The sequence below is a fragment of the Cricetulus griseus genome, chromosome 3 (genome assembly GCF_003668045.3).
Source record: "Cricetulus griseus strain 17A/GY chromosome 3, alternate assembly CriGri-PICRH-1.0, whole genome shotgun sequence".
Classification (NCBI taxonomy): domain Eukaryota; kingdom Metazoa; phylum Chordata; class Mammalia; order Rodentia; family Cricetidae; genus Cricetulus; species Cricetulus griseus.
The window spans coordinates 235,781,221-235,798,937 of record NC_048596.1 but is presented as its reverse complement, the minus strand read 5'-3'; the positions used below and the strand labels follow the sequence as shown (position 1 = coordinate 235,798,937).

The 17,717-nt window shown below is 40.3% G+C and overlaps 1 protein-coding gene across 1 annotated transcript in view; it reads left to right on the top strand.

Annotated features, from left to right (window-relative positions):
* The window catches only part of Ryr2 (ryanodine receptor 2), a 401,257-nt gene that overhangs the window by 130,626 nt on the left and 252,914 nt on the right, over positions 1-17,717 (top strand). Inside the window, exons 17-20 of the mRNA XM_035441718.1 lie at positions 4,784-4,879; positions 13,654-13,772; positions 14,804-14,937; positions 16,908-17,149. Coding sequence (XP_035297609.1) covers positions 4,784-4,879; positions 13,654-13,772; positions 14,804-14,937; positions 16,908-17,149 — 591 coding nt within the window. The remainder of the gene's footprint in view (positions 1-4,783; positions 4,880-13,653; positions 13,773-14,803; positions 14,938-16,907; positions 17,150-17,717) is intronic.

The following is a 17,717-nucleotide window of genomic DNA, read 5'->3' as shown; positions in this document are numbered from 1 at the left end:
AGGACACTGGAGAAGGCAGCAAGTGATGAAAACCAAGTGCCTGGCCTTCCCAAGAGCTCATCTGCAGAGATACTTCCTGTCTTGTTCCTTGTGGTCCTGGAGAGGCATTGCATTTTAAGCCAAAGCATGCTGCTTTCCCTGTTTTACTATTTGATCATAGTCTCATCTCCATGAAATAGCAACGACAGTCAGACATAGTTTAATAGGATTTGTTTTATTTACAACATTGAGATTTTACTTTTATGAGTATGGTTATACACTTGTAGGACTTTATTCTTTCAAAATATTTATTTATTTATTTGCTTAACTGTTTGTGTGTGTGTGTGTGTGTGTGTGTGTGTGTGTGTGTGTGTGTGTGTGTGTGTGTATACACATGTGCATGCATGCTATAGCTTGCAAGTGGAAGCCCGAGGACAATTTGTAGAAGTTAGTTTCAGACCAAACTTAAATGTCTGGCTTGGCAGCAAGTGTCTTTGCCTGCTGAGGTATCTTGCTGGCATAACGATACTAACTTAACACTTTTAGAAGGCTGAGAAATTGGGCAAGAAGGCCACAGACCTATGGTGCATGCCCATAGGTCCAGGAAGCCTCTGCCTGTATGTGGGCTTTGCTCTGTGTTTGTAAGCCTGAGTGTGACCTTGATGCCATCTTTCTAAGCAGCTTTTTCTCTGGGCAGCTGCTCCTGATATGTTAAGTCTGGTGAGGAGAAGGAGACTGCACTATTAGTACTTGGCTATATGGCTGTACACTCAGTGCAGAAGGTTAAGACTAACATCCTTGGGGGGCCTGGCAGTAGCTAAGAACCACTTTCTCTTACAGGAATAGTGGAATATCATAGAAGAGCCAGTCTGTCTCACAATTCCTGTGGTGAGACAGTAACTACCCTCTTCTGGGTGACTCTTTGTTAACCCTTCCTTGACTCTGTGCCCCTAGTGAGACAAGCCCAACCTCTTTTCCCTTAAAGCCTTAAAGTGCCCCAGCCTCAATGTGGCACTTCCTTCCCATGATCAATAGAGAACACCTGATTCCATGGGTGCTTCTTTTACTCCAGCATCTTTGGGCAGGAATCACCAAACTGTAGTTGCCAAGGTCTCTCATCCTCAGGGACAATGTCCTGATTTCTCTAAGACTCTCTTAAATTCTTCACCTCCAGTGTTTAATGGATCTTAAGTGTCTTCTTAGTAATCTACATGTTCTTAAACCCTCAGATTCTCCTTCCCTGAGCCCCTGCAGTTTGGGCTGTGAGAGCCTGCAGGCTGTGCATTTGCAGACAGAGTATGAGAGGCTAGTGAGATGGCTTCTGACTTGGGGCTCCTTCCCAGAACCATCCTGGTACAGTATATGGGATGTATCATGTCCCCAATACTGGCTGAATAGAGCTGATGAGTGAGCCGTCCCTGGCCTGACATTGAAGTTTCAATCTCCTGGTAATTCTGTCTGTAGTTGCCAAGGGGGAAGTTTGAATCAAAATTTAGAGCTATGAAGACAGGGTATCACAATACTACAGGTGCTCTTTGGGACAGGATAGTCACGTCTTCATACACACTTTATAACTTGAAAATATAGTAAATTGAAAATGTGTCTGATACATTTAACATTTCAGACATTATTGTTTAGCATAGCCTGTCTTAAAGTTCCCAGAGCACTGATGTAACCCCACAAATGGATACAATCATCTAGTATGAAGCCTATTTTAAAGGAAGAATGGCTCATGCAATTCATAAAACACTTGTGTTCTCCAAATGCTGTTAATATAATATATTGTTGGGCATCAGCCATTGGCTCTCATGATGACATTTGGACTGGAATTAATTAATTACCCAGCACCACAAGAGAGCCATATGACAAACCCATAGCTCAGAAACAGAGTTCAAAATCCAAAGTCCTGCTTCTATGAAATCCATGTTACATTTTCTTTTTTAAGTCAAAAATATTTCAGTCAGTCACACTATTTTAAACTAGGCTCATATGAAATAAGAAACGAATAGCTGAATACTTGTATATGTTAGTTACTTCTCTGTTGCCATAATAAAACACCATGACCAGGACAACTTACAGAAGAGTTTATTTGGGCCTACAGTGTCAGAGGACTAATAAGAGTTCATCACAGCATCGAGGCATGGCAGCAAGAGGCAGGCATGGCTATTGGAGCGGGGTGGTGAGAACTCCTATCTTGGACTGCAAACATGAACCTGAGAGACTCAACAATAAATGATGAATCTTTAAACTCTCAAAGCCTACCTCCACCTCCAGTGACATACTTCCTCCAACGAGGCCACCATAAACCTCCTCTCATTACATCACCAGCTGGAGACTGAGTGTTCAAATACAAGATCCTATAGGGATGATTTTGTTCAAGCCACCAAATTGTATAATATAGTAAGAATTTTGTTATTAGATGTATTTATTGTGGTGTATATCCCTGTGGACTCATGTACCACAGAGCACTTGTGGAGGTCCGAGGACAGCTCTGACCTCTCCTACTCTGTGAGTTCCTAGGATTGACTCAGGTCATCAGATTTAACAAGAAGTATCTTTACTCACTGAGCCATCTCACCTGCACATAATAATGATTTTCCATTATTGGAAAAATTAGTTTCCAATAATGAGGCTGTGTGTGGTGATACATGCTTATAACCCCAGCACTCAGGAGGCTGAGGAGGGAGAATTATGGTGAATTAGAAGTTGCCTGGGTTACACAACAAGTACCATACCTGCTTGGGTGACAGTGCCCCGAGCATCCCATAGGCACATACCCACAGAGAAAACTAAGAATGCTTTTATATTCTAACTAGATTAAAGTTTGAAGATTTTTAATTATTAACCATTGATAAATATTGGTTCTATTAACTTGCATTTGCTTCTTAAGAGCTTAGGTAGAATGTTTGTATTATACATAAGATGAATAAGATGGATATTTTTATTGTGTATACTTGCAGCCAGTTATTCCTCTGTACAGCCGAGAAATGGCTTCTCTTGTACTTTCTGCACTATGAAGAGGTTTAATAAGGCAGAACATTAGATTTAAAATAACTTAAAATCCAGCACAGGAAGACTGACAAGCCCCTGTATTCTGTTCACGTTTTACACTCCCTTGCATTCACAGGGCCACACACAGGGCCCAATACTCTGATGTCAGCAATTCTTAAGGAACTGAAGGGAAACAGGATATGTGGAAGATGAAAAGCCTTAGAGGTTAAGGCCAGTAAGGCAGCAGTTAAAGAATGTTGTAGGGATTGTTTTTTTCTAGTATTCGGGAAAAATGTTGTCTTGTGTCTTATACTTACATTGCACTTTGAAGGCGAGACTGGTCATCAGATGAAAACTGGTATGATGAATATGGCTGCCATTGGAATAAAGGAAAAACTTTATTTTATTAATTGATTTTTAAAAAATTTATGTGCCTTACATGTTGTTGGAGGAGGGGGAGGCATAGACATGCCAAGGCACACATGTGGAGGTTGGGGTACAACTTGCAGTACTTGCTTCATTCCTTCTACCTTATTTGGGTCTTAATGATCAAACTCAGGTTGGCAGGCTTGGGAGCAAGCACCTGTCTCCAGACCCAGCCATTGCATGTACTCCCTTTATCCTGTTCCTGAGGCCCCCAAGTCTCCCTTCAGACAGAGGGAGAGAAATCTTCCCGTCCTTTGTGTTTTTCTATTTTACTGTCAGAACAAAAATCAACTTTATTCCTTGTCTTACTTGGGGAGGAGACGTGAAGGGCATCTTTAAATGTGGTTTGCATAGTCTAACCGTAGGCTTTTAACCCTCCTGTTCTTAAGCAGTAGGTTGCAGGCAAGACCCTCAGACTCCAGTCCTTCAATCTGCTTCCTAGTGTGGCAAGACTGTGGATAATGACTGTCCCTCTGGGTATATCTTCCTGCCTTTAAATGTCATGTTGTTCAAAAAAAAAAAATCTCACCCACTCCTTCGAGCACTTACACTGTTTCTGAACCGTCTTACAGGTCTAAGCATAGCACTTCTGTTAAAGAAGATTACTAGAATTGCTGTCACAGAACTGAATCATGAGTTTTTAAATGGAAAGTTGAATTTTTTTTATTTGAGTGTATAAACTCAGGGAAATAATTGTCATTTCAGAATTTCATGTGAGAAAGGGCCCTTAACAAAGAAGCTAAGAATCATAAGACTAGGAAAAGTTAAAATAGGTTTCGCTAAACTGTTCCAGTCTTTTACGTAGTTGGGGACTTCTAAATGAAGAGAGGTGCCTACACGTAAGTGGCTTACAACTTTATTAGTTGTCGGCCTGCCATCCTTTTCCCTTGCTTCATTTAGTTACGTCTCCCAGCACACCTGCTAGAATCATAGCTGCTAGCTGTATGTCCTTTTATTTTGTCTCAGACAATCTGATATGTTCTTAACTTCTTTGGAGTCTAGGTGTGAAAATTGGGCTCTGGAGAGATCAAATAGTTCAATCTGGTGGCTAATTAAAAGCAATGCATGTTAGAATCCAAGTGGGGAAACTTCCAGAGCACTGGTTGCTGCTACTTTTCATTATCACCTCCCTGCGTGAATCGTTACTTTCTGGAATTGTTTGCCTTCTAATGAGAAGAGGAGTTTTCAGTCCCCTCCCGAAGATGCTAAGACATTTTCAAAAATACCCAATTTTGTGTGAGTGAATGTGTACGTAGTTGCATTTGCATATGGCTTAGATGACACCGCAAGATGCTTTGTTCCCTCCATCCCATATTTTATGCCTCTTGCAACCTTACCTTGGTCCTTGAACTTGAAAATCACATTAATGTGGATTCTTCTTTTGCAGCGGCTCTAATTAGAGGAAATCGTAAAAACTGTGCTCAATTTTCTGGCTCCCTCGACTGGCTAATCAGCAGACTGGAAAGACTGGAAGCATCCTCTGGTATGTTCCTAGTTTTCTCCTTGATGTGGGTGATATTCCTTCCCGTTTACTTCTGTTTTTTGTTTTTTAAAACAAGTCTGCACATTCAGCATTATGTGCTTTCTTTTTAATTGTTTAAATATTTTTATTTGTTTATCAAGTCACTGTCATTCCTGAATAGTGTTGATGCTGCAACAGAGCTCTTGAAAGGGGAGAAGAGTCCACTCCAAAGCCTGGGGACATAGATTTAGGTCACCCTAAATTCCATGTCCCAGTGTAGAAGCAGTTTCACAAAGTTTGTATAGCAGCAGAATAACAACAACAACAACAAACATGATTAGAGCACTTTCCAAATGCTTCAGTGGAAACATGGAGTAGATGAATTAACAACAGAGCAGGAAAGCTCAGCTGGAGGCTGGGAGCTCTCTGATGCCGCTCAACCTTTTGGTCAGTAGAAACGGGATTTGTTAGAGTAATATATTACGAGAGGTTTTATCTGTCAGTTACAAGGATGTTAAGTGAGACTCAGAGGTGGGTGAGAATGGCTTTTAAGGATGCTGAAGATAGCACAAGGTAAATCATAATTAGGCTCCGTACCTGCACCATTCCAACCATTCCACCACAATCACTGCCGATCCCAACAATTACTTAGCCTTGCAGAAGGGTCAGTGAGAGGTGCAGTTTTTTTCCCAGGGAACATGGGTTCACAGTAGAGATCTAGCAAAACTTTGTCCATTTACATTAATAAAATGTCTAGTGATAAAGTCCTGAAATTCACTAAAGAACTAGGATTCTTCTTCCTCCTCACACTGATCAATCCTGATATACTCAAACACACAAAATCTTTAGATGTTAAATTTCTTACTTTTTCCTTTTTCATCAAAATAATTTAAAGATACAAGAATATTTGGGGGAATTTGGGAAGTCAGGTTCCCTAATGATACAACACCATTGTGAATTTGAAGAGGTTTCATAAACACTTGAAGACTGTCCACAAAACAGGATATTTGTTCCAGGCAGGAACTCAGAACCTCTCTTGCCTTTGACCAGTGTCTTTGTCCCCAGACTCTGAGAACTGCTGTCTTCTTTGTCTTCTTTGTTCAATTGTTTTAGTTTCCATATGGGGGACTGACTGGGATGTAAGAGTTTAGATCCCGCTGTCTGTGGGGACAGTGCAAATTTAAACAATGACAATGTAAGTCTGTGCCTACCTGGCCAGAGTTCATCAAAAAAATGGCAGGTTGGTATGAGCAAGTACAATGGGTAAAAGTAAAGTGTTTCCCATGGCTGAGCTTTTCTCTAGGTGATCCCAGCTCTTGTGGTATTTGTGGGGATGAGTCAGCTAGAGAAAGGCAGCCCATTCACTAGTCAGGGGCAGGGTGGGCTTCTATTGAGTATCATCCTTTGTGTGCTCTGTACCCCACAGTTTTACAGTGATGGATGTGTTGTTACATGGGAAGCCTGGAAACTCCCCCCAGTGCAGAACAAGTGCAGAAATACTTAAGGGGCTTCAGATGTCAGAGCTTTGAATCACAGTGTTCAGTTTCTGGACACAGGATGGTTTAAACACCCTACAGTTACCATAGTTGATGATTTCTTGGAATTTTGAAGCTCTTCATATTGTAACTTCCACTACTTGGGCAAGAGTGTCTATGCCTCTGGTGTCTTGTGAAATCCTGATCCTTGATATATGATTAAACGTGATGTGCTGAGTTCAAAAGAGACTAGGTTCTTAGGTTGATTGTTAAGATCCACTATTGCTGGTGGAGAAATCGAAGTTACTTGAGTGACACCAACTCAGATGGCTCATATGACACAGAGAAAGAGGCTATTTCATTAGAGACAGTGGTTCTAGCCTTAAAAAATCTGGTGGTGGGTGCATGTGTATGTATGGTGTGTGTGCGCGTGAGTACATGCTTGTGTGCACGTGTACAAACTCATAAGTGTGTGCACATGAAGGTCAACGGATGACTTTGGTCATTAGTCTTCCCCTTCTGTCTTATTTCTTATTGGAAGTATCTCTGGCCCAAAAGATTTCAGGGATCTCTTGTCTCTGCTTCCATTCCCACTATAGGAACCTTGGGATTACAGATTTGTATTATTGCCTCTGGCTTTCATATGGATTCTGGGAGTCCAAACTTCTGTCCTCATGCTTACACAGAAAATGGTTTTTCTGCTGAGTCCAATTTTAGCTTTTGATTTAAAGCTTTGTATTTTGCAGAAAGTTCACCATGAGATATTGGTGGGATTATATTCTCCAGTCTAAGGGAAAACAAAACAAAGCTAAACAAAACTAAACAAAACTAAACTAAACTAAACTAAACTATTTCAATCACAATAGCATTGGGAATTTTCTAAAGAAAACCTTTGTTGGCCACCACTGGGATCAGAAGGTCTTTATACCCTAATATTCCTAATACTCCATGCTATTGTCAGCCATGTTACCTATAACAATAAAAATGGTGTTTTTGTGTGACAATCTAGGTGGTTAGGACTTGTAAACCATACTTTGTATTGTAATTGCTTATGAATGCAGGAAAATATGGAATTCATTTTGTAAAACTATTTACTTCAAGTGCTTGGAGTAAAGTATTATAATGAGAAGGTCCTAATTTAGTAGTCAGGTGTTAAAATTTAAAAATTCTGTCCATGTCAAAAAGTAAACCTTCCTGAGCCACATCAGGAGGGAGTGGTATTTCATGCACTTTCTTTCTCCATGAAGCATTAAGTTGCAACTAGGAAGGAAGAGACAGAGAAAGAATGGAGCCTTTGTTTGGAGGCATCTTGTATTTTATCAACAAGATGATATGTAGCAAGTGAGGTAGCAGGGGAGGGGGGAATCCCTCAGAAGAAACTCCAAATGAATATGAACCCTTTTTAATGGGTGAAAGAGAAAAAGAAGTAAAATTGTTCAAAGCCACTAGGTTCCCGACATTTTTATCTTCTTCAGAGTGCTTTTCTTAAAGCAGATGGAGAAGGGGGGTGGCAAATTACATCTCTAGAAAATGGCTCTTACAATGAAAGAGTTCTTCAGCTATTTCAAAGTTAGGAATAAAAGGTGCCCTCCTTTATGACATGTAGCTGAGTGATTTTATAATTATTTTCCATGGTTACCTGAAGACCATTGTTCACGTCTAGCTATCGTACAGTGTTGAAGGTGATGGGACAGCAAGGCTTGCTGGATTCTGGCTTACAGATACAGTTGTTTCCTGGTTGGCTTAGTCATGGGTGGTACACCCTAGATTGTACAATGGTTGGCTTCTAGAATGTACGTTGTTACTCATTATGTCTGCAAGCTCTAAAATGGGCAGGAGTTCTCTGTGTAGAGTTAGAAGAATACTTGCACTGTTTCTACTTATGCCTCTGTGGTGCATTTCATTTTTTTTTGGTGGTTCTTTATTTTTTCCAGAGATTTTTAGAAAGAAAATTGGTTTCTTTGGTACATTGTAAGGGACATTGGGATGACAGTGGAAAATCTGCTGTCTGTAGCCTACTTTAAGGGTCTTGGGATATCTGATACCCAATCGTATGACCTGGAGGACTGCCTTGTTTTGTGTCAGTTTCTCTTCAATTTCTATTAAGGAAGGACCCAAAGGTGTCCCTGTCTATTTAAGCATTAATGTGAGGCCCCTGAGAACTAAGGATACTGTCACGTGGATACCATTCAGATCTGAAAGTGTGGCAGGAGCCACTGGGCATGGCCCTTGCACTCATGAACTCACAGTAGCAGTGGTTTCCTGTGCAAGACCTGCACAAGATTAATCCAGCCAAAATTCTGGCATAGAAGGGGAAGGTGCAACCTGGATTCCATTGCTTATCAAAGGAGTTATTGACGTTGACAGAAATTATTATCCCTCCCCCAGAAACTCCTCCCTCCCTCCCTCCCTTCCTTCCTTCCTTCCTTCTCGCCCTCCCTCTCCTCCTCCTCCTCCTTCCTTCCTTCCTTCCTTCCTTCCTTCCTCTCCTCCCTCCCTCCCTCTCCTCCCTTCCTTCCTTCCTTCTTCCTTCCTTCTTCTTCCTTCCTTCCTTCCATCCTTCCTTCCTTCCTTCCTTCCTTCCTTCCTTCCTTCCTTCCTTCAATTATGTGTGGCCACTGGAAGATTTCCCATGTTCCTACAGATGGTCCCATACCTATGGACACCCATATCTGCACACAAATGGGCAGATATGAAGTTGGGAGGGGACTGGGATGGAATGGTTGTAGTGAACTAGAGAGGAAATGGGGATGGATATGATAGTATATGAAATTGTCAAGACTAAGAACTTGATCTATCATAGGCAATTGTAGGACTGTATTTTACATACATCTCAAGGTTCAGAGAGCAGTGAGAAGCAATGAATATCAAAATGCAGGTAGTCCCCTGGGTCCAATTTTTGTCACCAACAAGACACTACAAGTGGAAAGTTAGATGGCTGACTTCATGTATTGGGTCACAGCCAGAATGCAGTGTTTTGCATACTTTACTCAATGTCTACTAGAAGGCATTGTACCTTCTCATCTGTAACATTCTGTCAGTATTTCATGTGAAAAAGTTATTTAGAACATTGAATAAAATAGCCTATAGGCTGGCTACATGGCTAGGCAGGTAGAAGTATTTACCACTAAGCCTGATAACCTGAGTTATACCTCTGGGACCCAACAGAAGGAGAGAACCAACTCCCAAAGTTTTCCTTTGGCTTTCACAACACGTGATGTGATGCATATACTCACTCATATACACAGTAAATAAATACATAAATGAGTAAAGAAATAAGTATAGTAGATATTAAAATACATCAAATTACTTTTGGAATATATATATATATATATATATGTATATATATATATACACACACACACACACACACACACACATATATATGTAGGATTCTGTGTGTAGACTTGAACTCTGTACCTAAAAATATCTCTTTATGTATATGTCAATCTAAAGCAACAGTGAAGAAACCTCCCAAATCTAAACTCTGCTGTTTCTGATGTTCCAGGCAAGGGAAGCTCATCTTGAGCATTCTTTTTTACTGAATTTCTGCCATCCTACCATCAGATTTCCATTTTTGAATAGAAGAAGATGGAGAAGGCAAGGCCAAGCACTTACAGGTCACTCACTTGAAGTCAAGGAAAAACAGAGGAGGATTGAATCTGTGTCAGGGCTCTGAGCTCTGGAGTAATGCCATCTTTGTTCCTCATTTTGCTAAGACCAAAGAGCTTGCTAAGACCACTGGATGGACTTAGTAATAAACTGATGGATATAAAAAAAGTAAAAACAAAAACCAACAACCATAGTACCAAAAGTGGCATGGGGGCATCATCTAGTATTTATGTTTCAAGTTATCACTGTTCTTTGAGACAGTCTCAGGTAAACCAATCAAGCCTTTAACTCACTGGGTAGTATAGGATGACCTTGAACTTCTGATCCTGTAGTCTCCAGTTCCCTACTGCTGGATTACATGCGTGTGCCACCACTCCTGGTTTTAAGCAGTGCTGGGGATCAAACTCAGAACTTCATGCCTGCTAAGCAAGCATGCTACTAACTAACTGAGCCACATCGCCAGACTCTATAATCTCTTTGAGACATAACAATGTATCCTAATAAAAATTTGAATTGTATCCAGTTTCTGATATGATCATCTGGTGTTTAAATCATGTACTGTCTTGAAACCGGCATTCCTTTTTCTTAGCTGTCCTTTGGCAACTGTAGTTTCTCTGTCCTCCATAAATAGTGGCTGCTCAGAGTGAAGGGAGCAGTCATCAGAATCTTAATTAGTCTGAACTGTACATTAGAGTTGCATTGTTCTGTGTTTGTGATTTCTCTCAGTTAGTTTACCTTGGGAAACTTAGGACTCACACCCACCTTCCAGTCCTGAACCTCAGTCTCTTCTTGGCTTATTTATTTTGCCCATGCTTCTCCCAGTGTGTGTTTTGTTGCTTTATGTATTCATAAGGAAATTATGCATTGGCTCCCGTTTCCATCTCTGTCCTGATTTTGCCAATTTGTGTTATATTTTCAAACTTAACCTTGGTCAACTTTTCCCCCTCCTCAGTATCATGTGAGTTTGAGAAATAATGAGCTTATTTTCCTCTTTAGCTTCAAAAACATTCTGAAAAATTCAAAGTATATGTAATTATGTATTTTCTCAGTTAGTCGTGAAGCCACAGCTCTTGCAGTCATGATTTTTAAACTTTATGCATTTGAATACTAATGTGAGATACAATTTTTTTTCTTTCCCCATTTGGGTAAGGTATTGAAACCCTATTTAGGGTAACTTCCATTTGCTTTTATGACTTATTCCTTGTTAACAGAAAGAAAGACAATTCCATGCCATTTCATTTATCTTATACTGAACTCAAATCATTTATTTTAAATAAATGGTATAAATGGTATATTCAAGTATATATATATATATATATATATATATATATATATTATGTGTGTGTGTGTGTATGAGAGAAAGAGACAGAGAGAGAGAGTGTGTGCACACACAGGTGTGCACATGCCATGGCATATATGTGGAGATCACAGGACAATCTCCTATATTGGTCCTTTCTTTCTACCCTTGTTTGAGATAGTCTTCCTTATTGTTCACCACAGTGTACACAAGTATAGCTGACCCATAGATTCTAATGATTCTCTTGCCATTGCCTCCATCTTGCTGTCAGTGGTTTATTCTTGCATTGCCAATCTTCTGTGTTGTAGTATAAGCTGTTCACATACAGATCTAGCCGTATTCCTTTTCTGATGCATTCAGTTTTGAGCATGCTGTGAGCTTTGTGAGTAATTATTTGCTAATAGAACCTGTTCTCAGTATTCTATTGATTGGTGAGTTTTTTTTTTCTACGTGCAGCAGAGGCTGGCTAAGTTTCTATATAAGGATCATACCTCAATATGGGTGGCTGATAATACCAAAATACCACAAGCCCCAGAAATGTGTTACTGTTCTCAAGCCTAGTGGTGTCTGGACAGGGCCTTTTTGGTTTGGATTGTGGGTCTCCTCTCACACTGTCAGCTCATCCTTTCCTGGGTGTCTGGGATAAACATGTTCCTGTCGTCTTCCTCCTCTGTAAAGGCATAAAGAATCAGCTCTCATGACCTCTGGTTATAGCATCCAGATAATATTCTAGAGCCTGCGTTTCCAAAGGTCTTGAATTTAGTCCCTCAGTTCTGATTTGTAGTGGGAAGTAACCACTGTCAGTAAATGTATGCATTAGGACAGCACAATAAAGTATATTAATAAAACTAGGCATCCATGTGCTCTGTAGTAATAAATAATGGGGAGAAATAAAAGACAGGATAGCATGGGAAACCTACTAAAAGAACTTTCCCATCACTGGCATCATATTTTATTGCTGCATTTTAGATGATGGTGACAGCAGTGGGCAGATTTGGTACACTGATGTCAACATCTCTATCTGATTCTTGGCTTCTTGAATTTCTGTTTTCTTTGATTTTTTTATTATTGCCAGGCTATCGGACAACAGCTAAATTAGCCTCAGATTTTGAGGTCCTGTAGAAATTAAGTAGACATGGATATTTTAACAGATTAACACACAATTAAGAAGCCAGCATCCATTCCCCTTATCTGTAGAGGACAAGGATCTGGGTCAGGTGTAGGTCCTGAGAACTTGAGAGAATGACGTCTGCATCATCTTTTGTGAGCCTAACATTGTAAGCCTCTTTGCTAAGAAAGTGAATTCCACTTTACACATAAGGACTTCACTACAGGGTTTTAGAAGCTTCTTCCCAATTCTGTGCAGTTCTTGGAGACTCTCTGAGAGAGTCAGTGTTCTGCAGGCTGTGTCTCCTGATTATAGATGACTGGCACCATCATTATTGACAGAGATGAGCAATATTGGGTAGCTAGTTTATTTATTAATAATTGTTGAAATTGCATGTGTTTGTGTTTGTGTGTATGCACATGTGTTTGTGTGGTCAAACATGTCATGGTGCACTTGTGGAGGGCAGAGGACAAGTTGAGGCTTCTGCCATGTGTAGCCTGGGGATCATAATCAGGCCAAATAGCTTGGCAGCAAGCACCTTTATCAGCCTGAGCCATTTTTCTGGCCCAATGACAGGTCAATAGGAAAAAAAGGAACATGGTTTTCAGTTAGCTTTTCAAGTATACACCAAACATTCTGATAATGAAACCCATTTTGTCTTTGTTCTTTTATAAACCTTAAGGAGAAAAGGAATATACTTTTGAGGTGGTTATAGTTTATATTTTTTCCATTTCTGTACTGTTCTGTTTATTTCTTTTGTTTCTTTAAATGAAATCTTTTTTTTTTCCTTCTGGGGATCCAGTTCAGGTTGTCAAGCTTGGCTGCAAGTGCCTTTACCCACCTATCTCTCTTGCTGGTTTAGGGTTATGTTTCTGACCAGAAAGCTTCAAAATCTGCCCCAAGCTACTGTCCATCCATGCTTGTCTCACATACTGGTCCACCCTGATGCGCCTGCCACTCAAGCCTGTGCTGATGTTCTGACCCCTCATTTATGTGAATATCTGGAGGGGGATACATTTGCTGAGTCCCCCAAGCCTTCCACACTGCTCTGTTGTACTCCTGAGGTATAGTCACCTTCCTCAGCTAAGCTCCACACCTCTCTCCACTGAGATCTGTTACTTTGGATATCTGTCTGTTCTGACAAATGCCACCTGTTGCCCCGCACAGTGCCCTGTGGCAAACACATTGAGCACAAAGTAATTACATGTCAAATAGAACAAGTGAAGTAGAATGAACTAAAAAAAAAAAATAGGGAACTAGTTCCCAAAGCCTCTACCTTCTTTCCCCCTTTCCTTGTCTGTAGGTATTCTGGAGGTCCTCCACTGTGTGTTAGTAGAAAGCCCAGAAGCTCTGAATATCATCAAAGAAGGGCATATCAAATCTATCATCTCACTTTTAGACAAGCATGGAAGAAACCACAAGGTAAGTGAGCTGCTTGATTTCCATAGGTGAATTCTAAAATCATTACATAGTGAACAGTGGGCTATATATTGCAAAAGACTGGAAGAAAGGATTTTAAATGCTTTTTCCCATAATGAAATGATAGGAAATTTGAGCCATGGGCATGCGATTACCTACTGAAGATATAAACCTGTGATAAAAATGGAATAAAAGTCCAACAAGCTAAAAAGGAGTAAAACACCGAGAGATCAAAATATCTGACATGTTATATAATGATTTAAAACAGACAACAAGTGCATGTGTCGAAGCATACCTGATAGCCTAGATATCAGTATTTTTTTTGTCTTCATGTATCATTCAGGAATAAATTAATAAATTAAGATATATGCCAACATAAGATAATTTCAAGATGTTGAAATTTTCATTACTGTTTTTCATCCTTAGTTACCATGGAGTAAGATTGTTTCTTATATGGTCATCATAACTGAGAGAGTACAAACAGTTCTTGCTTTGTATGTGAGAGAAAGGGAGAGCCACTGGGACACACACTGTCATGTTAAAATGACCAATCTGTGGCTGTGGGTGAGGCATAATTAAGGGCTTGTGAAATCATGAGACCCAGAATTCAGATGCCCCTCATCCACATGCATGCTGGGAAATTGTGACCACTTCCTGTAATCTCAGTTCTTGAGAGGTAAAAATAGGGCATTTCCCCCTTGGGCAAGCTGGTTCTAGCATAGTGAAATTGGTAAGCTCTGGCTTCAAGTGAGAGTCTCTGCCTCGATATATAAGGTGGAGAGAATGATTCAGGAAGATGCCCAACATCAGCCTGTCTTTCACATGTACACACACACACACATGTTCACACATATTTGAACATGCATGCACACCACACATACATATTTACATCACAGGGGGGAGGGAAAGAGGGGAGAGATAGAGGGAGAAAGAAAGGAGAAATGATGGGATCAGTCACAGCTGGGGTTGTGTTTTCCTTGTGGAAAGTGCTGTTGATGAATTCAGAGTCAGCTGAAAGTGCTCTCTCTCCCCAGGTCCTGGATGTGTTGTGCTCTCTCTGTGTTTGCCATGGGGTTGCTGTCCGTTCTAACCAGCATCTCATCTGTGACAACCTCCTGCCAGGACGAGATCTCTTACTGCAGACCCGTCTTGTGAATCATGTCAGCAGGTAAGTCCTATGGACATTGTTATCACTTGACACCACAGCAAGAAGTTGTCTTTCTAGGAAACCAGAAGTAGGTTTGTTTGCTTTACTAAGGATTTGTGTATGTTCCCCCACTGAACACTTATTGTTTCTACCAAGTAAAAAGGTTAATAAAATAACAATAGATGAACTGATCGAAGTATGGACTTACTGCAAACATATGTGTTAGAGTTTCTGTTTACTTTCATGTGTAGAGATTGTCACTGGCATCTTCAGAAGCAGTCTGTAGCTGCATTAATATACATGGATATAGCTGTAGGTATATCCAACAGTTGTAAGAAGCCACACTGTTCTTCAATATCCAGTGAATGTGCCCACTACTGGTGATTAAAAAATATAGTACCCCAAGCCCAACACATTTCAAACCAAATTATCTAATGAAATGGCGTTTTCTATTGGATCAGCCTTTAAGGGAATATGAAAGTGATGAGTGTCACCTACAAGCTACCTAGTGCTGTGATTTATCTATGGCCTGTGCTGTCTGTATTTTATGAGCTTTCTTTGGTACTGCTCTTGTCTAGCTTTTGTAGATGATGAGGGTGGGACTGGGGTGATGCTTGGGTCTGTCTGCAGAAGCTGAGCTAGAGAATACTTTGCCATATTGTCTTTTTTTATTCCTCTAGATTAAAAAGAAATCAGTAAACCAGAAAAACATGTCAACACAATGCTCTGTGTGGTAGAGTAAATGGGCTTCCATAAGCTTCTGCCACTTTATTCTTCTATAAACAGAAATGGTGTGAGATCTGCAGCTTTTAAAAGATTTATTTTCACTTTATGAGTTTGAGTGCATGGTATATACTGCATACAGGCCTGGAGGACAGAGGAGGGCATCAGATCCCCTGGAGCTGGAGTTATAGGCAGTTGTGAGCCACCTTCTGGGTTCAAGGAATTGAACCAGGGTCCTCTGTAAGAGCAACCAGTGCTCTTAACACTGAACAACCTCTCCAGGCTTCCAGAGTTGTGTTGTTTAAACAGGAGATAAGGCTTTTTTGTATGTCACTCCTGATGTTAATGAGTGGTACTTCCTGCTACCTCCACTTCTCCAGAGATCACCAGAGACTGTAACCCCATTCTTAACATGGACTTAAATGAAACTTGCCAAAAAGTTTTCTGTTCAAAGTAAGGAAGGAGTCGACAGACAGCAACAATCCTCATTAGTCATGTGCTCCTGTTGACCATATCACATAGTCCATGTGACATGGTACTTATATTAGGAAAATTCACATGTCCTGGATTAATAACAGCTCCATCTATTATGTGATCCTGTTGTATCAAGTACTCATTTTATGAGTAATGATATGAAATTTTCAAAAGATCAGTTAAGAAAAAAAGTTCTATTAGCCCCTGGATTGACTTGGCTGAGTAAACCCAACATCAGGTGCTGTACACTCAAGGTGAACTGGGGGTGTTATCTTCACGGGCATCACTTCAGTGAACTGGGGATGCTGTCTGCCTGGGTATCACCTCACTGATGGGTTTTATAATTCTGTGATATTTTTTTAAAATGTAGGTTTAGATGCTGGATCAGCTACTTGTCATGACAAAATACCTGACAAAAGCTATGTTAGAAGGCAGCATTTATTCTGGCTTGCAGTTTGTGGGTACAAGAGAGGCAAGGCATGGCAACAGGCATATAAAATGCATGGGTACTTTTCATGCGCATTCAGAAAGCAGAGTGATGAATGTTGGTGCTTAGCTTGCTTTCTCATCTTCATTTAGTCCGAACCCTAGCACATGGGATGTTAATGCCTACCTCAGTGAACTCAACTTAGAAACATGATCACAGATGTGCCCAGATGTTGGTCTCCTAAATGATTCTAGAGCCTGTCAAATTAATGTCATGTACATGTGCATTGTAGAGAAACAGAAATAATATTTAGAATAATGAGTAAAGAAACCAATGGAAGTTTTCTCTATCTTTTTCTGTCTAAAAGCATGAGGCCTAATATTTTCCTGGGTGTCAGTGAAGGCTCTGCACAGTATAAGAAGTGGTACTACGAACTCATGGTGGACCATACCGAACCTTTTGTGACAGCAGAAGCTACTCATTTGCGAGTGGGCTGGGCTTCCACCGAAGGGTATTCCCCATACCCTGGCGGAGGTGAAGAGTGGGGTGGCAATGGCGTTGGTGATGACCTCTTCTCCTATGGGTTTGATGGCCTTCACCTCTGGTCAGGTAAGCACTGTCCCTTTTCCTTAAATAATTTCCAGGTAGCAGTCTTGTGCCCTGTCTTGCTTTTCTGCAATCTGAGGTCATTTGTTGTTTAGACCTTCAGCACTCAATGACTACAAGAGTTTAACAAAAAGCAGATTTTTCACTACAGAACAAGAAAACAATTGAGTACATTTCCAAAGAGTTGTGAAGCTTACGAATGTGTGTTTAAAAATAACATTCTAGTGCATGATCAGACTGCAAGAATCTCAGGTATTTTTGAATCTCTTTAATTGTTATGTACAAAGATTTAATGTTCCTCATAAAAACCAAACAATACAATGACTAGTTTAGATTCTGGTGCGATAGTGTAAAAGCCAGTCAAACAGAAGCTCCATGGGACTAGTCCAATCATGGCATGGCTTGACAGGTGTGGAGAATTAAAATTACACATATATACAATCAAGATACCAGCTGCTAATTCTGATTTGAATACTTAAGACAAATGTTATATGTTAAAAAATTGTATTTATTTCTCCAGATCACAAGTAGGTATTCTTTGGTTTACTTCAAAGTTCAGTTCTCATGTAAT